Raw genomic sequence first — 27,697 nt, 5'->3', positions numbered from 1 at the left:
GTGTCTGTTACTTGAACTCGGTGAAGAATTTTTTTGGGGCTGCAATTTCTGAGGCTGGTAACTCTAATAAACTCCTCTACAGCAGAGGTATCTCTGGATCTTCCATTCCTGTGGCGGTCCTCATGAGAGCCAGTTTGAATATAGCGCCTGCTGGTTTTTGCGACTGCACTTGAAGAAACTTTCAAAGTTCTTGAAATGTTCCGCATTGACCTTCATGTCTTAAAGTAATGATGGACTGTTGTTTATCTTTGCTTATTTTCTCTGTTCTTGCCATAATATGGACTTGGTCTTTTACCAAATAAGGCTATCTTCTGTATACCACCCCTAGTTGTCACAACACAACTGATTGGCTCAAATGCATTAAGAAGGAAAGACATTTCACAAAGTAACTTTTAAATCATTTTGGCAAAACTGTCTTTTCCGCATTCATGTAATGATGGCACCGACGCAGATACATTGAGCACACATTTGGCATGTCAAAGCTTGTTGTACTAATTACATATGCCACCAACAAAGGTGATGGATACAATTTGGGATTTTAACTTTCCTGACCGGGACAGTCATGCAAACCAGAAACCCTGAACATGTGAGTATATATATTATTAATGAGCTAGCAATGCTGTGTGTGTGCTCATCCGGAAAACGAGTGTGCGTGACTTTTGACAATTCAGTATGGGGTGCACGTCCAACTGACCACCAGCTGGCTAGAGATCGTGTGTGTGGTGTAACAATACTGATTCAAATAACCCATGGAATGTCAGAATACAACTATAGGGATTATATTAATTCTAGGTATAATAGATTGAAGCTAGTATAAACTGCTGATTGCTTCTTATGGGAGCATGTAGCCCAAATCTATTGCTTCATGCTAATGCTAGCTAGGTACGTTTGATGTTTTGGTAGGGGCGCATTAGTTTTAGCTAGGTGGCTGTATATGGCTAATAGATTAAAGTTCGTATCAATTGCAGATCTCCTCTTATGAGAGCAGGTTAGTCTTGTTAGTCTATGCTCGCTAGCTAGTTAGAAAGCTTAGCTTGCTAGCTAGATAATTAATTTTGATCTCAGATCTACTTGGCTAGCTAGTTCTTACCAGTGTCTGGATGTCGGTGTTTCAGAGCAAGTTCAACCATCATTTTCTCCTGGGAATGCTGTACCATGGTGTTGTATCCCTAGATTAGCAATGTATGTGTGTGTAGCTGTCAGTCAATGTCATACAGGTTCGATTGCATCACTTTCAGAATAAAATGATATGATACCAAGGTAAAACGAAGTAACTGCAGCCAAGGGCAGGTTGAAACCAAGCTAAAAGGCAGTAGGTTAATGCCATTTACCTTGGTTTCACAGTAATTTTTTGCAGTTACTGCTAATATGTCCCCCATTTTCTCCAAAACACAATACAATAGAGGCAGGATACTTGTCCACATGATTAAGCATATATTTAATGTAGCAAAAATGACATTAACTAATTTTTGACCAAATGAGCAGTTACTGCTATTTCGCTTGGGAGGGCAGTGCAGAAGGATATACACATATATGTTTTACAATGCATTATATACACTGTAGTTCATCATGCTACCGCATAGAGTAGGAATTAGTAGAATGGACACTGCATTCAAGTCAACAACTACCACAGTAGCTATTAGTACAACATCATGTTTTTTATATAAAAGGGTTATAAGAAGCAGAGAATCTGTGACCTGAAGAAGAAGAACCAGGAGCTAGAGAAGTTCAAGTTTGTCCTGGAATACAAGATCAAAGAACTGAATAAACAGATCTAGCCCTGGGAGAACATCAAGGAGATAAAGAAGCAGATGAAGGAGGACCGGGACAGGGAGATCCAAATCAAATTTTATTGGTCACATAAACATATTTAGCAGATGTTATTGCGGGTGTATCGAAATGCTTGTGTTCCTAGCTCTAGCAGTGCAGTAGTATCTAACAATTGAAAACAATACACAAAAATCTCAAAGTAAAATAATGGAATTAAGAAATATATAAATATTAGGACGTGGCAGCGTGGCATAGACTAGAAACATATGAAATGAGTAAAACAGTATGTAAACATTACTAAAGTGACCAGTGTTTCCAAGTAAAGCCCCCCCCCCCCTGGCCAAACCCACCTTTAACCCGGACGACACTGGGCCAATTGTGCGCCACCCTATGGAACTCCATGTCATGACCGGTTGTGACAGCCTGGTATTGAACCTGGGTCTGAAGTGACGCTCAAGCACTGTTTAGTTATAGTTCTAAGTTAAATGTATAGATAATTTATTCATAAAAATCCCATAACATATTGTTAACGGAGGCTGAAAAAAATCAGTTTTGGATTGAAACGTTGTCAGTAAAGTGGTTAATTGGGAGCATAAACAGAGTGTGCAGGCCTTCCTGTTCTTTACTAGATCTCACCTGACCTCAGAGATATCGATGACACAGTCTTTCGGCCCTACCAGGTCATTGCTGATAAGAAAGTCTTTGTCAACGTCAACAGTTTCATGGGTGTAGTGTTCCCCATCCTCCCTTAGAGGAAGCCTCACCTGCCTTTTATTTTTTTACCACTTTTTCTCCTCAATTCCGTGGTATCCAATTGGTAGTTACAGTCTTGTCTCATCGCTGCAACTCCCGTACGGACTCGGGAGAGGCAAAGGTCGAGAGCCGTGTGTCCTTCGAAACACAACCCAACCAAGCCGCACTGCTTCTTGACACAAGCTTAACCCAGAAGCCAGCCACACCAATGTGTCGGAGGAAACACTGTATACCTGGCGACCATGTCAGCGTGCACTGCACCCGTCCCGCCACAGGAGTCACTAGTGCGCAATGGGACAAGGACATCCCTGCTGGGCAAACCCTCCCCTAACCCAGACGACGCTGGGCCAATTGTGTGCCGCCCCATAGGTTTTCCGGTCGTGGCCATCTGCGATAGAGCCTGGACTCCAGAATCTCTAGTGGCACAGCTAGCACCGAAATGCAGTGCAGTGCCTTAGACAACTGTGCCACTCGGGAGGCCCTCACCTGCCTTACCTACTTCAGAGGGGTTGGGTTAAATGCAGAAGACACATTTCGGTTGAATGCATTCAGTTGTGCAACTGACTAGGTATCCCCTTCCTCTTACTACCTCAACAGTTTTGTTTTTCACTGAAAACAAGTACTGTCTAATAATAGTAAACCTGCTTTCAAACTTACAAGTACAATAGAAAGGCAGGTTTTAAATTAAGATGATGCATTGTTCTAAGGCCCAAATGTAACTTGAAAGTTTAACAATGTTATCATACCATCCATGGTAAATACAACACATTATACAAAATAATCTGAATAAAGAAATATCTTACAAACAGATACATTCTTGAATATCGTCAATAGGATACCTCCCCTGAAACCTGAATGCCCAGGCTACTTTACATATTCAAGATAGACAAGGCTTACCTTGCTTCAAAGTAGCCTAGCCAACATTTGATTGAGGGGATTTTTTTTATGTGAACATTGATATGCAGGGTTCAGTAGGTCTGAAGGGTGTACTTCAAAGCAGGGTCAATGAGTTAGCCAGTTAACCTTGATAAACAACCAAAAATATCTACAGATTTTCAGGTTCATTAATAAAGCTACATTTCAATATGTTTGGGGGGGTTTTGAGTCAATTCGACCATGCCCATTTCAATATTTAGGCAAGTTAACTGGCAAATTCATTGATTATGCTTTGTAATATAGCCCTCTGGTGTGGATTAAAGCAACAACTGTCTCAACTGGGAAAAAGTACGTCCTCTCCTCGACTCCTCCATGAACCAAAAAGCAGTTGCCATATGTAGGAGTGTCAATTTGTTAATACGCAAACGAAAGTGTCCTCTCCTTGATAGCCTCCTCCTGCAGAGGAAGTACAAGTGTATCCTTCCGACGGCTAGCGCAGAAGTGTTTTAAAAGCCGCCACACACCCTTTGAGTCAGCAGTTGTTTTCTCGAAGGAGAAAAGCATGCATGCATACATTTAAAAAACAATACGCTACTTATCTGTTAAATGTCTCACACGAAAATACATTTATTTTTACTACTTTACACTTATTTTAGGATTCCACCCCTGTGACATGCTAGCAAAGAAGGTGAGTCTCATTTCATACAACTACATTTGTTTCCAGGTTTCCTCCCCTCCCGTCTTCGATTACCTTTCAACTTTTTCAAAAGCAGTAGAGGACGGAGGAGTGGGCGCGAGTTGGAGATCATAGACTTAGTTACACTTCTCATCTTTGTGTCTGTGACAGCATGGGCAGCACCATTGAGGCTATCTCCATTTTAAAGTAGTCAATTTGTTATTCTACTACTTCTATGAGTTGGTAAATAAACTGAAAGGCTGCATACTGCCACCAGGAGTGTTTTGTTAGGAGATGTATATATACTGGTGATATATACTGGGGATATACTGCCACCTGCAGTTATGGAATGTTTTCTCACAAGTATAATTCAATGGATGATCTCTCCTGATTATCTGGGTGGAATTGTCTATCTAAGTCTATGGTGGAGGTGCAAAAAAAAAAAAACAAGTGGAGGGCCAGTAACACCATCAACCAATCAGAGCCGGGAGAGTATACACGTTCATAGTTACTCTAATAAGGACACCTCCACCCAAGAGGCTATTCATATGAAGTGTTCCCATTTTCCTTCAATAGCATAAATCACATAGCCTATCTTTATCTTCATGTTTGGCTCTGGCATAAACTATATGCAGTATTATGCCTACACATTAGGCGCTGACATTGGAGTTTGAACAGTATAAGATGGGAAGGGCCAGTTAGAGCCTTCATTGTGGCTAACACAAGAGGCAATCTTAGATCATGTGAATCAATGACGCCATGCTCGGAGTGACAGAGGGGGCATTATCTGGGGACACTGACATCAGAGCCACCTCCACAAACACACCAGCCGTCTCCAGCTCAGTCGTTGTGTCCATCGGCTGCCCCATTGTCTGTCTGTCCGCGTGCCGTCTCACTGCGAAGCACTGGTCGATGTCACCAATGCCACACCATAACAATCCCACCCTCCCCCCCTATTTCCACCATATGTATTGTGATTTGTGATTGTGCTTTTTGACCACTTAATGACGTGGTAGTTTTCCTTTATGAGAAGAGTAGAGAGGTTGTCCTCTCTCATTGCCCATGTGGAGTGGGTGGCGCTGTGTGTGTGTGTGCCGGTGCCGGTGCCCACAGTGCCAGCGAGCCCGTGATGCCAGCTTTGACAGAACCAAGTCAAATAAGTGGGCAGTGTGTCACTGTCATCAGGCTTACCATCTTGTGGGTGAGCTAAGCGTATACAAATCTTCTGCCTACCCACCCTCACTACCATTATCATCACCACCACTAGCATCCCCACTCATGATGGATGTCCTAGACTCCCTCCTTCTGTGTGTCATCATCCTTGATTCTCTACCCTGACAATTATCACAACTCACAGTGAAAGTGTGTGTGTGTGTGTGTGTGTGTGAGAGAGAGAGAGAGATATGAGAAGAGACCAGAGCGAGAGAGAGCGATAGGAGAGCAGACCAGAGAGAGAGAGAGCGATATACGAGCAGACCAGAGAGCGATTACACTAAGGAGGGAGGACCTGTTGACATATATCTCTCAAGTCAGCCATGAGGATCTCCTTCAGGACTGGAAACTACCTCAGATAACCTGACACCACTGCAAACAAGCATACAGTCAACGCTGGGGCACATGGACCATGACACAACCAGGATGACTCCACTCTGAGACCCACCAAGATGCACAGCTTTGGAATTATGAACCACAACTGTCTCAACCAGCCTCCAGGAAGTTTTGTGGAGTGTGTATGTCTATCATGATGTGTTTTTGTTATGACGATCTGATTGGAGGACTGACAGGTGGGATGACTTAAGAGAGGCTGGAGGAACAGGCTTGTTAGTCTGCGCTGGTAAGTAATCTATATGTGACTTTGTTACTATGGGCCAGCACCATCACGTGCACATTTCAGTACAAATCTCTGGAGAACTACTGTAGTATAGACTGCATCCCTCAAGAACTTTGAGTTGTGCATTGCTAATATAAACAATGGATGTTGATGAGGCAACTTGCACAAAAGAGAACAAGTAGAATGTGATGAGACTTGCATGGCATCTTTAACCATTGATAGAGTTCACAACATAGCTCAATGCTAGTTACACAAGCATAGAATTTGAATATGACATTTAACCCAAACTGCTCTTAACCCCCTCAGGTACCTATTGTGAGCTGGCTGGATCAACCTCGAGGGGGGCTCCCCTAGTAGCCATGGCTGAGATGGAGGAGTTCTCCCCCATGTTCCCGCGGCGCACCCCACGCCGGACCCCCCGTGTGCTGCGCCTGGACCCGGCCCTGCTCCAGCGGCGCGTGTTGGAGGACCAGGTGGAACTGTGGTGGTTCCGCGAGCCGCGGCGCTCCCTGCTCTGCTACTGCATCTCAGTGTGCCTCGTCCTGGGCTTGGGGCTGGGCGGCGTAGGCCTCCTCTCCACCACCACCAGCCTGTCCGGGGAGTGGCGCCTAGGAGTGGGCACCATGCTCTGCCTCCTAGCTCTGGCTGTCCTCCTCAAACAGCTCCTAAGCTCCGCCGTCCAGGATATGAATTGCGTTCACAGCCGGAGGCGGATAGAGTTAATGAAGAGTGGTGGGCGGGCGGACCCGGTGGTCATCATTTTCACCGGGATGGCTTTGGCACTCTGCGGAGGGGTCCTACTCTACATGTCGCTGGCCAGCGGGCACCATGGGCCCGGGCAGCGCCACAGGGATATGTTTCTGTCCGGGGTGGTGCTACTGTGGGTAGGGGGCACCACCGGGTTGGCGGTGGCTGGGTACTTGCTGGTAGTGCACCTCCAGCAGAGGAGAGAGAGGAGGATGTTGCAGAGGCGGAGGAGGGGAGGGAGAGGGTTACGGGGCAGGGCAGTCAGGGTGTTTACGGTCTCCTCTAGTAGAACTAGCCTCATCTGAGAGTGCAGACCCGGGTCTTGTTCATTAGGCACCAAACGGCGTTGCCCTAATGAACACTACCCTTGGTTGAAATAGTATTTGTATTTCTTTAAAATACTTGAGCTGTGCTTGATTGAGCTTGCCTGGCGCAATGGGACCAGAGGCATATCATACTGTATACATCCCAGGTCTGTTGTAAAGGAGAGGAAAACAAGTGAGGAGAGGAGAGCAGGAGGTGAAAAGAGGAGTGGAGAGGGAGGCAAGTTAGGAAAGGAGAGACGAGACGAGACTAGGGGACTTAATAGATGAAGGGACTTGAGGGGAGGGAAAGATAGGAAAAAGGTATCACCACTCACTCTCCCGGGTCTGTAACAGAGTCCTGTGTTTGTTGCTGGCACTGTGACTGCGTCATCCTGTTGACTAATGCCCATTGCAGACCGTGCCTACTATGCCAACTATGCCATTCACCACTGCTGTGTTGTGGGAACCAGGCTGTGCAGGGTGACACCAGCCCCACGGACCCCCAGGACCCTCAGTCACACTGGCCATTGTTTCTATCAGTGGCAGAATGAGCGCTACACTGCCGTCGTCACAAACAAGCCACTCGCATTTGGGGAGACCAAAGTTGCACACATGGGCAGTGGTGGAAAAAGTACTCAGTTGTCATACTTGAGTAAAAGTAAAGATACCTTAATGGAAAATAACTCAAGTAAAAGTGAAAGTCACCCAGTAAAATACTACTTGAGTAAAAGTATTTGGTTTTCAATATAGTTAAGTATCAAAAGCACATTTAATTGCTAAAATATACTTAAGTATCAAAGTACAAATCATTTAAAATTCCTTATATTAAACAAATCAGACGGCACCATGTTCTTTTTTAACATTTTAATTAACGGATAGCCAGGGGCACACTCCAACACTCAGACATTATTTACAAACTAAGCATTTGTGTTTAATGAGTCTGCCAGATCAGAGGCAGTAGAGATGACAAGGGATGTTCTCTTGATAAGTGTGTGAATTGGACCTGCTAAGCATTCAAAATGGACCTAGTACTTTTGGGTGTCAGGGAAAATGTACGGAGTAAAAAGTACATTATTTTCTTTGGGAATGTAGTGAAGTAAAAGTTGTCCAAAATGTAAATAGTAAAGTAAAGTACAGATACTTAAAAAAATGACTTAAGTAGAACCCTTAGTAGCCTAGGATCTGGGGAAAATGTGCCCTTTTATAAACGCATTTCATGCAACTCTACGTACTTTTACGACTGCAGACTTTGGAAGAATCTTTTTTAATACCACACAGATGATTGAAATGACAGGCTGGTTTGACACTGACAAACTGAGAATCTGAATTCTGTAAAAAACGACCTAGTCTTGAATCCATCAATAGCCTAGGCCTAGATGTGTGGAGACACATATTGTACAGTATGAGGAAGAAATTACAGTCCTAAAATAGCTTTCCAGTTTCACTGACTCACCCAATGATGTGCAGCGCACTCGTGGCAAAAGCCTATCTCTTTCTTGTTATACTTTGTAAAACATTGTAAAACAGTGCTGTTCGCTCAATAGACCTATTTGGAAGTTGATCAAATATGTTGGTAGCCTACAGACAGATTAGTCTTTTCTTTTAAATGGAGTAGTATTCTGAATTATTTCATTTATTTCTGTACAGACAGCAGTAATTCTATAACTTTGGCAAATGTATTTCAATGTATCAGGGGTGCTGACTCTATAAGGAAAAATTGGCATATTAAATAACTGAACAAACAAATGTGATGAAGTGCAATGCTGGAGAAATGAGAGTTGCAGGATCATGTCTTTCAGAGCAGAGAGAGGGAGAGAGATCATAGAAAGTGACTCTCATTCTAGTTCTGTGAGCAACAAGCGTGCTTTTCTCTCGCACCACAGCAACGGCCATTCGTTGGTCTCAAATATAGGCTACAGTGTTGCGCAAACCTCAATCAACTTTTTTTAGGGGGCAGGAAAATGAATGGCAAGGCAACTCAAATGAACTTTGATCGCTTTTATTCACATTTTTACAATGCAATGCAAATATTTATCGTGCCACAAGAGGTACCGGATCCTACCAAATAGGTTTCCCGGAATGGAACAGTCCAAAAATTAGAGGTGCCGGATAATGTTCAAATTAAGCACGGGTAGTTTTTCTAATGAACAGTTATGTGTACAAAATAAATAAGACCAAACGCAGGAATGGTTGCAATGTCCATATTAGGACAGTCTCAGCAGCACTTGTTCTAAGCTGTCCTAATATGGACACCGCACACTTATTTTGTATGTACTGTATCAGATGAATATCAACTTTTTTACAAATATGATGACATGGACTCAACAGCTACAGGTCAATCTGTCTGTATAGATTGTATATTCTACTGTTTTTAGCTAAATGCTGAGAAAAATAGTGACAGTGTATATAAACCTGAGAACTGTAAACAATTGATGAGAACAAACTAAGGTTAATCTTTTCTCCACTTATTGTCTTAATTCTTCATCAATTATGATAAAGTGGCAAAGAAAATGACTGAAAATATATTTTTTTTGTACAAGAGCCACATTTCAATAATTTATTACCAAGTAGATTATAATAAATGTATCAATATCAATGGTTACATGGAAGTGTTGTTCATTTTTAAGGTTTGAAAAAACAACATCACTTCAGCATAGTGTTTGATGGATCTCGCATCTTGAACATAATACAATTTTTACATCATATAAAAAGTGTTAAAAGACTACACAAAGTGCCTCCAGAAAGTATTTATACCCCTGGACTTATTTCACATTTTGATTAATTACAGCCTGAATTCAAAATGGATTACATTGATAAATTGTCTCACCGATCTAGACACAATACCCCATAATAACAAAGTGAAAACATGCGTTTAGAAAAGTTTGCACATTTATTGAAAATAAAATACAGAAATATCAAATTTACGTAAGTATTCACACCCATGAGACATGTTAGAATGAGATTTGGAAGTGATTACAGCTGTGAGTCTTTCTGGGTAAGTCTCTAAGAGCTTTTCATACCTGTTGTATGAGTATTGTACAGTATTTGCCCATTATTCTTTTCAAGCTCTGACAAATTGGTTGTTGATCATTACTAGACAACCATTTTCAAGTCTTGCCATTTTCAAGTCAAACCTGGAACTTGGCCACTCAGGAACATTCACTGTCTTCTTGGTAAGCAACTCCAGTGCAGATTTAGCCTTGTGTTTTAGGTTATTGTCCTGCTGAAAGGTGACTCCATCTCCCAGTGAATGGCTCAAGGCAGACTGAACTAGGGATTCCTCTAGGATTTTGCCTGTCCTTACAGTTGGAGTCGGAAGTTTACATACGCCTTAGCCAAATACATTTAAACTCAGTTTTTCACAATTCCTGACATTTAATCCTAGTAAAAATTCCCTGTCTTAGGTCAGTTAGGATCACCACTTTATTTTAAGAATGTGAAATGTCAGAATAATAGTAGAGAGAATGATTTATTTCAGCTTGTATTTCTTTCATCACATTCCCAGTGGGTCAGAAGTTTACATACACTCAATTATTATTTGGTAGCATTGCCTTTAAATGGTTTAACTTGGGTCAAATGTTTCGATTAGACTTCCACAATCTTCCCTCAGTAAGATGGGTGAATTTTGGCCCATTCCTCCTGACAGAGCTGGTGTAACTGGGTCAGGTTTGTAGGCCTCCTTGCTCGCACACGCTTTTTCAGTTCTGCCCACAAATGTTATATGGAATTGAGGTCACGGCTTTGTGATGACCACTCCAATACCTTGACTTTGTTGTACTTAAGTCATTTTGCCACAACTTTGGAAGTATGCTTGGGGTCATTGTCCATTTGGAAGACCCATTTGCGACCAAGCTTTAACTTCCTGACTGATGTCTTGAGATGTTGCTTCAATATATCCACGCAATTTTCCTCTCTCATGATGCCATCTATTTTGTGAAGTGCACCAGTCCCTCCTGCAGCAAAGCACACCCACAACATGATGCTGCCACCCATGTGCTTCACGGTTGGGATGGGATTCTTCGGCTTGCAAGCACCTCTCTTTTTCCTCCAAACATAACGATAGTCATTATGGCCAAACAGTTCTATTTTTGTTTCATTAGACCAGAGCACATTTCTCCAAACAGTACGATCTTTGTTCCCATGTGCAGTTGCAAACCGTAGTCTGGCTTTTTCATGGCGATATTGGAGCAGTGGCTTCTTCCTTGTTGACCGGCCTTTCAGGTTATGTCTGTATAGGACTCGTTTTACTGTGGATATAGATACTTTCGTACCTGTTTCCTCCAGCATCTTCACAAGGTCCTTTGCTGTTGTTCTGGGATTGATTTGCACTTTTCGCACCAAAGTACGTTCGTCACCAGGAGACAGAACTCATCTCCTTCCTGAGCGGTATGACAGCTGCATGGTCCCATGGTGTTTATACTTGTGTACTATTGTTTGTACACATGAACGTGGTACCTTCATGCGTTTAGAAATTGCTCCCAAGGATGAACCAGACTTGTGGAGGTCTACAATTTTTTTTCTGTTTTCTGAGGTCTTGGCTGATTTATTTTGGTTTTCCCATGATGTCAAGCAAAGAGGCACTGAGTTTGAAGGTAATCCTCAAAATACATCTACAGGTACCCCTCCAATTGCCTCAAATGATGTCAATCAGCCTATCAGAAGCTTCTAATGCCATGACATAATTTTCTGGAATTTTCCAAGCTGTTTAAAGGCACAGTCAACTTAGTGTATGTAAACTTCTGACCCACTTGAATTGTGATACAGTGAATTATAAGTGAAATAATCGGTCCGTAAACAATTGTTGGAAAAATTACTTGTGTCATGCACAAAGTAGATGTCCTAACCGACTAGCCAAAACTATAGTTTGTTAACGAGAAATTTATGGAGTGGTTGAAAAACAAGTTTTAATGACTCCAACCTAAGTGTATGTAAACTTCCGACTTCAACTGTTGCTCCATACCTTTTCTTTTTTGTCCTGAAAAACTCCCCAGTTCGTAACGATTACAAGCATACCCATAACATCATGCAGCCACCACTATGCTTGAAAATATGGAGAGTGGTACTCAGTAATGTGTTGTATTGGATTTGCCCCAAACATAACTCTTTGTGTATACAGGAATAAAAGTTAATTGCTTTGCCACATTTTTTGCTGTATTACTTTAGTGCCTTGTTGCAAACAGGAAGCATGTTTTGAAATATTTTTATTCTGTGCAGGCTTCCTTATTTTCACTCTGTCAATTAGGCTAGCATTGTGTATTAACTACAATGTTGTTGATCCATCCTCAATTTTCTCCTATCATAGCCATTAAACTCAGTAACTTTTTTAAATTCACCATTGGTCTCACAGTGAAATCCCTGAGTGGTTTCCTTCCTCTCCGGAAACTGAGTTAGGAAGACCCCCTGTATCTTTGTAGTGACTGGGTGTATTGATACACCATCCAAACTGTAATTAATAACTTCACCATGCTCAAAGGGATATTCAATGTCTGCTTTGTATTATGGTACTTGTTAAGCACATTTTTACTCCTGAACGTATTTAGGCATGCCATAATAAACGGGTTGAATACTTATTGACTCAGGACATTTCAGCTTTTAATTTTTTTAATCATTTGTAAACATTTTGAAAAACATAATTCCACTTTGACATTATGGGGTATTGTGTGTCGGCCAGTGACAAATAAATATACATTTGAACCATTTTAAATTGAGGCTGTAACACAACAAAATGTGGAAAAAGTCAAGGGTTGTGAATACTTTCTGAAGGCACTGAACATTCTTTAAAAAAGTACATGTTGTTTTTACAAACAGATCATCAGCATTGCAGAGCGTCTTCAGAAAATGAAAATCATTGCAACTATAACAATTTGCATCATCATTACTCATCTTCAATATGCAATATCCTTATCATCCTAATAATAAACTACATTTAAAATAACTTCTCATTCGATGAGCCACCCTTAATAAAGGGTGGCTCATTTAGTCCCACACCTGGGAAAAGTCCAACTTTAAACTAAACATAACTCTTAAGTCTTAATGAAGCCGTCATAAAACCTTTATAAGGCTGACATTTAAATCATTCATAAGCAAACATCATGCCATTATAAGTTTGGATTGTGTTAAATCCAACTATGTATAGTTGGTGTCCCTGTAAGGTGGTGTCCCCCAAGGTTCTATTCTGGGTCCTGTGCTTTTCTAAACTGTTATTAGGCATAATTAGATGTAATTACCATTTATATCATAATTTATGTATGTGTTTGCTTACAAATTATTTCAGTGTACAAAACATTAGGAACACCTGTTATTTCCATGACAGACTAACCAGGTGAACCCAGCTGAAAGATTTGATCCCTTAGTGATTTCACTGAAATCCACTTTCAAGTAGTGTAGATGAAGGGGAAGAGAGGTTAAATTAGGATTTTTACACCTTGAGACAATTGAGACATACACATTGTATGTGTACCATTCAGAGGTTTATGGTAGTAGGTGCCAAGGGCACTGGTTTGAGTGTGTCCAGAACTGCAACGCTGCTGGGTTTTTCATGCTCAACTGTTTCTCATGTGTATCAAAGGACATCCAGCCAACTTGACACATCTTGTAGAGTCCATGTCATGACAATGCTGTTTAGGCTGTTATGAGGGCAAAAGTGGTTGCAACTCAATATTAGGAAGGTGTTCCTAATGTTTGGTACACTCAGTGCACAAAGTGTGCTCTTCAAGGATGAATCCCGGTTTCAACTGTACTGGGCAGATGGCGTGTAATTGTGTCGTGTGAGCGAGCGGTTTGCTGATGTCAACATTGTGAACAGAGTACCGCAAGCTGGTGGTGGGGGTTATGGTATGGGCAAGCATAAGCTACAGACAACGAACACAATTACATTTTATCAATGACAATTTGGGATAACGTGACAAGATCATGGGGCTCATTGTCATGCCATTTATCCACCGCCATCACCCCATATTTCACCATGATAATTTACAGCCCCATGTTGCAAAGATCTGTACACAATTCCTGGAAGCTGAAAATGTCCCAGTTCTTCCATGGCCTGCAAACTCGCCAGACACACCACCCATTAAGCATGTTTGGGATGCTCTGGATCGACGTGTACGACAGCATGTTCCAGTTCCCGCCAATATCCAGCAACTTTGTACAGCCATTGAAGCGGAGTGGGACAACATTCCACAGGCCAAAATCAACAGCCTGATCAACTCTCTCCGAAGGAGATGTCGCGCTGTATGAGGTATTTGTGACCAACATATCTGCATTCCCATTAATGTGAAATCTACAGATTAGGGGCTAATGAATTTATTTCAATTGACTGATTTCCTTATATGAACTGTAACTCAGTAAAAGCTTTGACATTTTTGCATGTTGCGTTTATGTTTTTGTTCAATGTAGTATTTATGAAGACTTGATGAATGTTCTATAAAGTCTTAATAGGTTGTTGTTTGTTTAAAATGGGACTATGATAATTTCTCAGTATCTTTCATCTATCAACATATTCTCACCAGACCTGGATTCAAATACAAATGGTTTTCTTTCAAACGTTGAGTGTTTGATTGAGACTGCCTGAAGTGCCTGTTTCACCTGGAGGGCGGATTTTTCCACTTTAAGGTGCCACACAAGCTCAATTAAGCACAACTGGAGCATCTGAAAGAAAACACATTTTATTTGAATCCAGGTCTGGTCTGGACAGCATCTGCTCTGTGAAGTGAACCCACCACTGTCACCCAATCAACAGTAAATAATCATTTTCAACCAGTCCTGAAATCACCCAATGGTGAACTGAAGATCATCATCACTATCCTCCACCACATCTCCTTCCATCCCTTCGTCCTCGTGGCTCTCTGCCCTCGCCCTCTCGCTGGCCTGGATGTAATTATCCTCTATGAAGCCATCATCGTCATCAGTATCCAACCCTCGATGGGTCCCATTACCTCCACGTCCTCGGCCCACCATGCCATGCCCAGGGAAGGTCACCTCGTCTGGGCTCTGCTGGCTGGCTGTGTCCCCCTCGGGGAGCAAGGAGTGGTGGTAGCTGGCTAGGTAGCGGTGGAAAAGGCGTAACTTGATGGCCACCACGATGAACAGGGAGACGGTCAGGGCGGAGGCCAGCGCTGCAGCCATGTAGGGCCAGGTCTGGTAGCTAACGTCCTCACCAGGGGGAACAGCCTTGGTGGAGTTGACAGCTGTGGGATGCAGGGGACAGGAGAATGGGGTAAATTCTGAGAATATCCTGAGAATTTACCAAATACCCACCACACTAGCATACTACATAGATTGAAGCAATGTATTGAGCAAGCACCCTAGGTGGTATGCTAGTGTGAAAATTGGAACATAAGCATATTTATAGTAATTGAATGATTATTAAAGAGTTACTGAACATGGTTATTTGTTCACTTTGTCCAAACTAATACTGTATTTAGCCTATACCAAACCAAAGATAACTTGTCAAGGTATGTCAAGGGTTAACATATGCCAGTAAACTGAAACAGTGTTATAATTTAGCACTGAATTAGTGAGCTTTATATGTAGTCTGGGAAGGTGTTTAATGTAACCTGGGCTGGCGTTATGGGCGGGACATAGGGGGCCTGGCCTGCCCTACCAACTCAAATTGTATTGGTCACATACACATGATTAGCAGATGTTATTGCGAGTGTAGCAAAATGCTTGTGCTTCTAGCTCCGACAGTGCAGTAATATCTAACATATTACACAACATAAACCCAATACACACAAATCTAAGTAGGAATGAATTAAGACTATATACATATGGACGAGCGATGTCAGAGCGGAACGGACAAGATACAGTAGAATAGTATAGAACACAGTATACACATATGAGATGAGTAATGCAAGATATGTAAGCATTATTAAGTGAATGAGATACTGTAGAATAGTATAGAATACAATATATACATATCAGATGAGTAATGCCAGATATGTAAACATTATTAAAGTGGCTAGTGTTCCGTACCTACCTCGCACATCGAAAATAAAATATTGAAATATTGATCATTTATCTGTCCAGACAGCATCAGATACATGGACTACACTACATGTAGTAAAACAGTGGCGCTGTTTCGCTCACTAGGATGCATTCTCTGGTGAGAGATTCAGCAGAGAAGAAGAGGAGAAGCGAGAAGACTCACTCTCACACGAATACGTCCAGAATAAGCACAATGGGTTGCTATGGACATAATTATGCAGACCTAAGATCGTCACTAGCCTTCCCGCCTTTGGGACAACAGCTCCCATTGTTAGGGTTGAGACATGAGCATCTCGTCATTATATACAGATCTCCGGTTTCAGCCTCTCGCAAATTGGAAAGGAAAGTTGGCATGTGCACAGGGCACTGTTAAGATGCTGGCTTCCCCTAAAGTAAATACATGTTTTGCCAAAATTATGTAATTACTCCTTTCTAAATAAAAACATTCAAAATACACCAGAGAGCATAACTTAACCAGAGGACCATTAGCTTATTTTAATATAGCTGTGGATTGTTTCAAATCACTTGTGTGTAGGCCTATGCCTATTTGGGAATCTAGCCATTTGAGCAGCGCACATGGCAAAATGTTTAGCCAATTAAGTTGCGGCTGTCAGTGAAAAGCATCTAAAATATGTGTGAAGATAATGTGTCTTGAGTATAACTTCAAATGCTGCAACAAGTGGGAGGGGTGTGTGACGTAGATATGGCGTCTCGCTCCAGAATGCGCTCAGCTGTCTCCCGCCAATTATTGCCCATTCATTGTTTCATTGTGTGAATTATTTGCCCTGTGGTGGTTTATTGTTGATCAATTCTCCATCACATGTCACCAGTGGCCTAGTAAATGTACTATTAATCCCACTTAATTTCGTTACATACATTTCTGTTAAATCATTAATTACAGTAATTTACCATTCTCATTCTTGGAGGGGAAACATTGTTTGCAGAGTTCACAACATGCTACACTTGTGAGTAAAACGTTTTGGTTGATTTCATAACCATTACGGGTTTTGTCAATCTTGTCATTGTCTTTTGTTTAGAGTGCTTCGTGAGCAATGAGCATGTGTCTGGTTTCACCGTCCTGATAACACCGAGGAAGTACGGGCCTGCGTGTATGCATAAAAGTAGGCCTATCTCGTGCCGATTTGGCAATGTCTGATTTCTGATTGTCTTAACTCACCACATCCACCACTAATAAAGGGAGCTTCTCAGTCATTTTTATTCACCTCACATATTGTAAATTAAGTATTTGTTTTAACATACATTGCAAATGATAGTTCCTCGGTATTTGATAAATATGTCCAACACTCACGGCCTTGATAAACACCAAGCCTCGGTGTGAAAGAGCAAAACATCATGATCCCATATATCCAGTGGAAACGTCACTGGCGTGGGAAACTGATGGCCCAGAATAGGCTAGTTGATACAATGTTGCAAGTTCGCTAGAGACAGGGCGGATGAATAGCTAGTCAAACGGATAGAAAGGGAGGCAGACAGACGGAGTAGAATGTGATTGAAATAGCGATAATTTTCATCAGGATATTTTATACTGGGTTTTTTTCCGGCTTTAGGCCTATGTACTGTATTCTAGGCAGTTAATGATGGAAGTTATATGCCTACTGCAAATATTTATATAATAACCATCATATCGAAGTAAACTTGGAGTTACGCCATGACATGTTGTGTGGTCCTTCCACTACGACTCATCAGAAAAGCATGCCGTTCATTAGGCTACAGATTAAATAAATGATGATGAACTTCACAGGGTGGTGAAAGTGCAAGGTGATGAGCTTGATGCTCCTTTCCAATAAATATCGAGGGTTTTATTCTGGTGAAATTATCATCGATGCTTGCCTGCTGTGTGATAAATAAAAATAATCTTGCTCTTCTGTCTATAATAATCTCATCATGTAGGTTATATGTGTGAGTGCCAATACCAGAGTGGGCACATGCGAAGGAAACCCATTTAATTTGTATTTTTTATTTGGTACATGGGAATTTACGGCAAACTGTATTTTGATCCCTACGCCATCACGCACAGCCTTTTATCTGCAACAAGTACATTTGATGGAAACATCTCTGGTGGGAAAATTCACAAATTGTTTTTATGCAGATTTTAGAATATTCTCACGAAAATCTAGCGCCAATTGGATGGAAACCTAGCTAATGTGTCCATATGGCAGAGACTGGTGATCTCCCCTTAGTTGAATTTTAACTTTTAGATTTTTATCATTTTACTTCAAATTGTTATTATTTACCATGTGTCAATGCTTTTGAGAAACGAAAACATTATTATTGAAATGAAACTGTTCCACGAAAATGCGCATACAAAAATAGTCATAATTTTCACGCAGATCGATAGAAATGGTAGGATAAATTGTAAACTCCGCCTATGGTCTTTACTAAAACGGTAATAAAAAAAAGATGAACCCCCAAGCGCGTGAACACCTACGGGGTCTTGTGAAAAAACGTGCCCGCCTACGGACATCAAAGGCCCCTCCAACTGATTCGTTCTGGCGCCGGCCCTGAATTTAACCCTCTTCGAATTAAAGATACAGGTGGATTTGCTGTGAAAATGACACGAATGAAATGCATGTATTTGTCTGTTGACAGTGAAATATTTACTGTTTGTTGAGGAAAGGTTCTCATCACCTTCCATCGGGAAGTTGCTTTGAAATGCTTGACTTTCTCCCAGGTCTGATCGAGGAGGATGTGCACCTGTAATAAGTGCCATCCAGAAACAAAAGGCCAGGATCGCACTGCAGCCCAGATGTTCCATGATGGTCCTACAGAAACAAGAAGATTTGAGTGACATGATGAGCAAGTGTACTTTAGAGAATCATTGTACCATCTAAACCGCTGCGAAATATATTTTCTATAACCAAAAATATTGTATTTTCTGCCATTTGAAGCTGGGAGAAGGGTGGAATTGTGGCCCACAGTTCAGGGCGTTCCTGCATGTGGGCATTCCTGCTCATGCAGGAACCCCTCTCTATACTTCTATTGGTACATTTTTAAGTTAGGACAGGTGGGGGGCGTTAATGCACAATAACGTTGGATGCCAGCCGTGATAAACCCCTCAGAAGAAGGGGCGGGGGGCGACAACGATAACTAGCTAGCCATACACAAGTGGTAGACAGTGTCCATTGCCCTCGACTGTCAGGCACTGTTTTCCTACAGTTCTGTTGATGACGGTGAGGGCAGGTGTTCGGCAGGTGGGAGTGAAGGACACTGTGTGCTAGCTTAGCCAGCTAGTCTTAAGGAGGACGCCGGTACAGAGTTAGCTAGTACACGATGTCACCCTAGCCTCCAGTCTGCTGTGCTAACGGGAAGCGGGGACGACTGGTAGACAGTGTCCTTCACCCCCTGCCTGTCGGGCACAGTTTTCTCCAGTACACAGCAGGCGGTGGTGAAACTATGCTAGCTAGCTAACTTGCAAGCTAGCATACAGTGTCGCTAACTAGCACATGGTATCGCCCTAGTCTCCCCTCTGCTGTGTACCGGAGAAAACTGCGCCCGACAGGCGGGGAGTGAAGGACACTGTCTACCCGCCTGTCGGGCACGGTTTTCTCCAGTACACAGCAGGCAGGGGCGACACTGTGTGCTAGCTAGCTAACTAGAGTCCTTCGCCCCCAGATAATACTTTTATTTACCTTTTTACCCAAATTCAAAACTGTCACACAAGCATGAAGATGTCGTGCTCATGCAGGAACCAATGGTGTGGGGGCGGGGGGATGGCCACATGCAGTAACACCTCGAATTTCAGGCTGCAGTTGCACACTATTAGAATCTGGTATTTTCCCGAAAGTAACATTTGCAAAATCAAAACTTAAGAACAGGAAGCATAGAAATAGCGCACATGGAAAATATCTACCGCTTCTTAGACTTGCTTTCAAAGAATATGGCAGATCTATAACACACATTTCTTAGTGAATTTGGTCAGGTGGGACAAAAATGGTCATATTACATGTTACACAGAGATACTAAACTCATCTGCCCTGTTCCACTCTAGCTCTTGGATTGGACACATTGATAGACTGAAGGGTCGTCTCTTGGACTCAATAGCGTAAACAGTTTATGCATAAGAATGAGAGTTAACAAAATTAAGGAAAAGTATGGAATTTACATAATACTGTCCAATCCATAATTAACACTCATTCTAATGCACCAACTACACCTGTTGATAAAAACAAGATGAGAGTAATAATATGATATTCAACACAGTGACAAAACAACCACTGGGGTGACACATTTTCAATAACAACCCACAATCAACCAAGGTTGACAGTAACAATTACATTATATCAAGGTTGTCACCACAAGTATTGTTTTGATTATCTTAATATTGCTCATAAACATTTTCCAAAACAAATTCTGAAAATAAAAGAGGGAATCTCCAGATTAAATGTTGAGTCTCGTGATACAGACAGGGTACATCAAGTCCTTTCTAGGTCAACAATATACCGTGGTCATATGACCACTGCATGCTTATAACTGACATTACTCAAAAGTATAGCTAACTCCCTCTCCATACGAATATTAACACATAATTTATATTACATACCTGACAAACAATATTTGTTGATATCCAAGTGGATTACAGAAGCTTCAAGATTTACAGGTGTTTTGTCCCCTTGTTTAGCCTTTAAATAGCCTACTGCGACTTGTGCTAAAGGTTAAAGGAGATGTCACTGACTGCTCCATACATAGCCTTAAGAAAGAGAAAGTTAATAAGTAACTTTATTACTGGGTTTGGTTTGTCATTCATTCCTTCATTCCTATCTCTGTCCCTTAATTCAGTCAGCTATTTAAGGCTCAACAATGTGCTGGTAATTGGCTTAGTAATGTATTAAATGGATTCAGTGGGGCTCCCGAGTGACGCAGCGGTCTTGAGGTGTCACTACAGACCCGGGTTCAATCCCAGGCTGTGTCAAAGCCGGCAGTGACCGAGAGACCCATGAGGCGGCACAGGGGAGGTAGGGGAGGGTTTGGCCGGCCGGCATTTCCTTGTCCCATCGCGCTCTAGCGACTCTTTGTGGCGGGCCGTGCGCCTGCAAGCTGACACGGTCGCCAGCTGGACATTGTTCCTCCAACATATTGGCGCAGCTGGCTTCCGGGTAAAGCGAGCAGTGTCAAGAAGCGTGTGTCGGAGGAGGCATGGACCTTCGCCTCTCCCAAATTCATAGGGGAGTTGTGGCAATGGGACAAGACTGTAACTACCAATTGGATATCACGGACTTGGGGGGAAAAGTACAACAACAAAAATATATAATAATGGATTCAGTGGGGAGAGTAGTAGTATTTTCCTTGGAAATTACTTGCTGGCTGAAGCACCCATCTCTGTAAGCCTTGAATTCATTTGAGATGGTTCAAATGGAGTGTCAATAATAGGTACAGTGCATTCAGACCCCTTGACTTTTCCACATTTTGTTACGTTACAGCCTTATTCTAAAATTGATTAAATAAAATTGATTTCACTCATCAATTACACACAATACCCCATAATGACGAAACAAAAAACGTTTTATAGAATTTTTTGCAAATGTATAAAAAAACAAATTCAGAAATACCTTATTTACATAAGTATTCAGACCCTTTGCTATGAGACTTGAAGTTGAGCTCAGGTGCATCCTGTTTCCATTGATCATCCTTGAGCTGTTTCTACAATTTCATTGGAGTCCACTTGTGGTCAATTCAATTGATTGGACATGATTTGGAAAGGCACCCACCGGTCTATATAAGGTTCCACAATTGACAGTGCATGGCAGAGCAAAATCAAACCATGACGTGGAAGAAATTGTCCGAAGATCGAAGAGACAGGATTGTGTCGAGGCACAGATCTGGGGAAGGGTACCCAAACATTTCTGCAGCATTGAAGGTCCCCATTAACACAGTGGCCTTTATTATTCTTAAATGGAAGAAGTTTGGAACCACCAAGACTCTCCATAGAGCTGGCCATCCGGTCAAACTGAACAATTGGGGGAGAAGGGCCTTGGTCAGGGAGGTGAACAAGAACCCAATTGTCACTCTGACAGAGCACTAGAGTTCCTCTGTGGAGATGGGAGAATGTTCCAGAAGGACAACCATCTCTGCAGCACTCCACCAATCAGGCATTTATGGTAGAGTGGCCAGACGGAAGCCACTCCTCAGTAAAAGGCACATGATAGCCCGCTTTGAGTTTGACAAAAGGCACCTAAAGGGTTCTCAGACCATGAGAAACAATATTCTCTGGTGTGATGGAACCAATATTGAACTCTTTGGTCTGAATGCCAATTGTCACGTCTAGGAAACCTGGCACCATCCCTACGGTGAACATGGTGATGGCAGCATCATCCTGTGCAGATTTTTCAGTGGCATGGACTGGGAGACTTGTCAGGATCGAGGGAAAGATTAACAGAGCAAAGTACAGAGAGATCCTTGATGAAAACCTACTCCAGAGAGCTCAGGAACTCAGACTGGAGCCAATGTTCACCTTCCAACTGTCATGTAGGTAAAATGAGATATGAGGTCTGTTATACTCACAGACATCATTCAAACAGTATTAGAAACTTTAGATTGTTTTCTATCCAAATCTACTAATAATATGCATATATTAGCAACTGGGCCTGAGTAGCAGGCAGTTTACTCTGGGCACCTTATTCATCCAAGTTACTCAATACTGCCCCCAACCATAAGAAGTTTAAGAAGCGTGGTTTGGCGGGTCATGTTTCGGAGGACGCATGACTTCACCTTCCTAGGAATGTCCGTGTTAATGGGTGAAAATGACTCAAAACATGAGTAGGTTTGTTTATGTCGGAGAATATGCCCAGAGTTAGCTTAAATGACGACGTTCCTATTACATGTTACAAGACACCCCGTCTTTTTCTATCGTTCCATACCCTCTAAATCAGTACACCCCAGAAGGGACACAGAGTTGACTTGTTCTATCAGTCCAGAGATCCCAGCAAAAATCGTATTTTCATTTATCTGACTTTCATTTATCTGCATGTCCAGCCCTTATATTTAGCCTTCCAATGAAGTCTTTTACCAGAACACAAAACAATTTGACATATAAAAACGGTTGCATTCTTGAGTTTTGTGGAAAAATGACAATAAAAAAACAAGTTCTGCCAAAAGCAAAAACCTGATAAAAAATGTATTTATATGAATGCTGTAAGTACAAAAATTGTTTGTGCACTGGGGAATGAATAGCTAACTAGTCAGTGACAACTGCAGCTATGTCTTTGACATAGACGCTTGCTAAAAAACTTTCATGAGCAAGCCTTCTTCATGAACTGGCCTCTGTAAAATGGTACAGAGTCAGCTTGATCCGCTTGGACTTTCTTTTTTGATATTTTCTGTGGTATTGTTAACAAACACGCCCACATAAAGAAAATGAGAATTAAAAACAGGTTCGACCGTGATCTTGCAGAGTTACTCCACCGCAAGAATTGCAGGCCAAAGTTAGTTACTTTAAGGAGCAGTTCTCTCTCTGTGGGTATAACCCGAAGAAATTATGAAAAACAGTTATAGACCTGGACAATAAACCCTCCTCACAGCTGCCCATGTCCCTTAAAGTTGAGGATGTGGTTGTTACTGACAAGAAGCACATGGCTGAGCTCACTAATCACCCTATCATTAAGTCAGGATTCCTATTTGACTCAGCCATGCCTCCTTGCCCGTCCAACATTTCCTCATCTCCCACCCCTTTTAATGCGACTATCCCAGATGCTTCTCCCTCTTTTTCCCCTGCCCCGCTACAAAGTTTCTCCCTGCAGGCAGTCACTGAGTCTGATGTGCTAGAGGAGCTCTTGAAACTTGACCCCATAAAACCATGTGGGTCAGATGGTTTAGACCCTTTCTTCTTTAAGGTTGCTGCCCCTATCATCGCAAAGCCTATCTCCAACCTTTTTAACCGGTCTCTCCTTTCTGGGGAGGTTCCCATTGCTTGGAAGGCAGCTGCGGTTCGTCCTTTATTTAAAGAGATCAAGCTGATCCTAACTGTTATAGGCCTATTTCTATTTTGCCCTGTTTATCAAAAATGTTGGAAAAATCAACTGGCTGGCTTTCTTGATGTCTATAGTATTCTCTCTGGTATGCATTCTGGTTTCTGCTCAGGTTATGGATGTGTTACTGCAACATTAAAGGTCCTCAATGATGTCACCATTGCCCTTAATTCTAAGTAATGTTGTGCTGCTATTTTTATTGACTTGGCCAAAGCTTTTGATATGGTAGACCATTCCATTCTTGTGGGCCAGCTAAGGAATATTGATGTCTCTGAGGGGTCTTTGGCCTGGTTTGCTAACTACCTCTCTCAAAGAGTGCAGTGTATAAAGTCAGAAAATCTGCTGTCTCAGCCACTGCCTGTCACCAACGGAGTACCCCAAGGCTCAATCTTAGGCCCCACGCTCTTCTCAATTTTCAGTAGGAAGCTCTCTCATCCATTTATATACAGATGATACTGTCTTATACTCCGCTGGCCCCTTTATAGTGACTGGGTGTATTGATACATAATCAAAAGCCTAATCAATAACTTTACCATGCATTGGAAAAGCCCCCTGGCCTTTGCGGTTGAATTTGTGCTTGAAATACACTGAGGGACCTCAGATAGTTTCAAGGTTACGAATGTAACGAAGTTACGAAGTTTTATTAGTCCTATTTACAGGATACACATGGTGTACATCGTCCAACGAAATGCTTACTTGTATGTCTGGGGTAAAAAAAAATGCCGTTAACCCCTATCATTGCACACAGATTGAGTCCATGCAACTTATTATATGATCTGTTAAGCACAAGTTGACTCCTGAACTTATTTAGGCTTGCTATAACAAAGGGGGGAAATACCTATGTAACCAAGAAATTTGACATTTCAATCCCACTTTGTAATGCAACAATGTGAAAAAACCCAAGGTGGTGAATACTTATGATATGCACTGTATGCCCGGAAACGCATGTACTTAAACACACACACACACACACACACACACACACACACACACACACACACACACACACACACACACACACGAGTAATGAGCAAAGTTATTGATATGTCCACGCTTCTTCCCAAATTAGCCATTGGTAAACATACATCCTTTATCACTACCATAACAGAAACTCCAGGGGGATGATGCAGACCAGAACACTACTGCCCACAATGGCTATGGCCAATACATAGCATCAGCAATCCAGGGTTTATATACATCACTTGTTGTAACATACTGTATCCAGATGCTTTGATTGAGTCATTTGATCCCAGCTTTGATGCATGATGTTTTTCTCTGCTCAGGATTTGTTTACAAAGGTGATGTTTTGACTCACCATGACTGAAGGCTTGATGTGCAGACATAACACAGATCTCATCTTTGTCTTTTGATCCAAAAGGTTTGCACCAATATGTCTACAGTACATTGATCCAAAAGGTTTGCACCAATATGTCGACAGTACATTGATCCAAAAGGTTTGCACCAATATGTCTACAGTACATTGCACCTGTGAAAATATCTCTTTCAAAAGTAATTTGAGAGAGAATGTCAAATAATTGTCAGTTTTTCCGTGGTATATCTTGTTCAAATTGTCAAAAAGAAATTGGCCACCAATGATAGAAAATATTCTGCGTGTTGAGTTAAATGGTGGTATGAAGATGTCCTTGATTTCGTTGTTGACCTATATGTCTTTACAATCAGTAATGGGGGGTGGGGGAGTTATGCTTGTTGTGTAGCTGTGGAACATATTTCCTCCTAAAGGTCAGTAAAGATTACCATCATCAGCAGAAGCAGCAGCAGTAGTATAAGAGCAGCTATATAGCGCGTAGCCTTAGGGCTGCACTCACTCAGTAGCTTTTCTTTGTTTCGAGACAAAAATACAGTAAAAGCACATACACAATCATGGCTGAATCAAAGGAAAAACCTCCAATATCTCTCTTCTTTGATTTTTCACTTGGAATGACCCTCCCCCTCAGTCCCCCCAAACAAACAAGTGTTATTTGGCCAAACTGTTGACAAGTAATTGAGGCTACGGATTGTACCTGTAATATTACTCCTGAACTTCTTCCTCCCCTCAAGGCATACAATATTGACAAGCTGACTTCTGTGTGCATGTCACGGACATGGCTCCACAATGCACCTGGCAGCACTGGAGAGAGAAGGTATTGGACAAAGCAGCAAGTTTTTCGACGGGGCCAATATTTATATTTATATTTCCCTTAGTATGCTGGTATTCATAATTCTACAATACAATGGGAAAGTATGTACACACTAGCACTATAAATGGTAAGCCAAATTCATTATATGAATTATATACATTTACATTTGGATGTTGTCATTTATTTATTATGAATGAATGGCATAACAATATAGAAAGGTAAATGTTTATTTTATCGTGAATTTGGCATACTATTGAAAGTACGTACACACCACAAACACATGCAGTACACACTAAAGGCTATGGCAACAGTGCTAGAAGACCAATATGTGACTGTGCGTTGGCTCTATCTAGTGGCCAAATAGGGAAGCACTTAAATGCCACGACACCTGGTTCAGCTTGTTATACAGTACAAGTCAAAAGTTTGAACACACCTACTCATTCAAGGGTTTTTCATTATTTGTACTATTTTCTGCACTGTAGAATAATAGTGATGACATCAAAACTATGAAATACACATATGGAATCATTTAGTAAGCAAAAAAGTATTAAACAAATCAAAATAGATTTTATATTTGAGATTCTTCAAATATCCACCCTTTGCCTTTATGACAGCTTTTAAAGATTGAAATTCAAATGTCCAATATCAACCAACTTTACCTTGGTCCCGAACCGAACCATATACCTACCGGCTTAATAAAAAGCTGGGTAAAAAATATTTCCCTCTGGATATTTTGTCTCAAATTTCAAGCAGCAGAAGGACAAACTTCACAGACAACCAGTTGAGTAAGTTTACATGTAATTGTATTCAACATTATGGGTTGTAAGGAATAAATATCTCAGGCTGTACATACACACCAATTCATTCTATATTACAGCCTGATTAATCGGACTATAGCTAGCCTAGCATGCTGACTAAAAAGCCAGATTAAAAGACCCAGTGCAGCCAAACATGATTTCCTTGTTTTATATATTTCCACACTGAAGTTGGAATAACACTGTGGATTTAGAAATGTTTTTTAATGATAAACAGCTTACACTAAAAGGGAATTAAGACAGATTGAAATTTAAGCCTGTTTTGGTCTGCCTGTGTACATCACCAGGCGGTAAAACTAGTTAATACACCAATAAGAAAGAGTTCCAAACCCACTCTGCCAATAACAGCTAGTTTTTAGTTTTCCCCTCCCCACTCAAACCACTGTCAGACAGTCCTAGCAAAATTATTGCTTGAGAAATTTGCTAAGAAGCTATTTTTTTTGTACCATTTTAATTTAAAACAATCGCAGTAAGGTACTTAATTGTTACCAGAAATGATTTGATAATGAGAAAACTGGCTGCATTGGACCTTTAATTAAAAACTAACAGTATTTCAATCTTCTAATTATATAATTAACCCAGCAGCAAATGACACCTTTCATCCCTGGATTGAGGTACGTTTTCAAGCCATATCTCTGGTTCGTCACAGCGATGCAAATATTACGGGATAGCTGCTTTTCGACTTGAGAAGGTACTTAACTTCAAGTCGAGTTTTGGCGAGCTCTTTTGAAGCCTAAGTTACCTGTAGATTAAAAACTTTTTTTTAAAATGCATAATTTCATGCACTAACAATTAATACAAATAAGCCAGGAAACTCAA

At 41.5% G+C, this 27,697-nt stretch overlaps 1 protein-coding gene across 1 annotated transcript; it reads left to right on the top strand.

The window, feature by feature from the left end:
* Window positions 1-6,225: 6,225 nt before the first annotated feature.
* LOC139387505 (transmembrane protein 125-like) lies at window positions 6,226-6,958 on the top strand. Its single transcript, XM_071133767.1, has one exon. It carries the CDS (start codon window positions 6,266-6,268, stop codon window positions 6,956-6,958), a length of 693 nt encoding a protein of 230 aa, XP_070989868.1. The 5' UTR covers window positions 6,226-6,265.
* Window positions 6,959-27,697: the final 20,739 nt, after the last annotated feature.

The sequence above is a fragment of the Oncorhynchus clarkii genome, chromosome 28, assembly GCF_045791955.1.
Source record: "Oncorhynchus clarkii lewisi isolate Uvic-CL-2024 chromosome 28, UVic_Ocla_1.0, whole genome shotgun sequence".
Lineage (NCBI taxonomy): Eukaryota > Metazoa > Chordata > Actinopteri > Salmoniformes > Salmonidae > Oncorhynchus > Oncorhynchus clarkii.
Note: the sequence above shows the minus strand (reverse complement) of the source record. Positions and strands in the feature narration are given on the sequence as shown.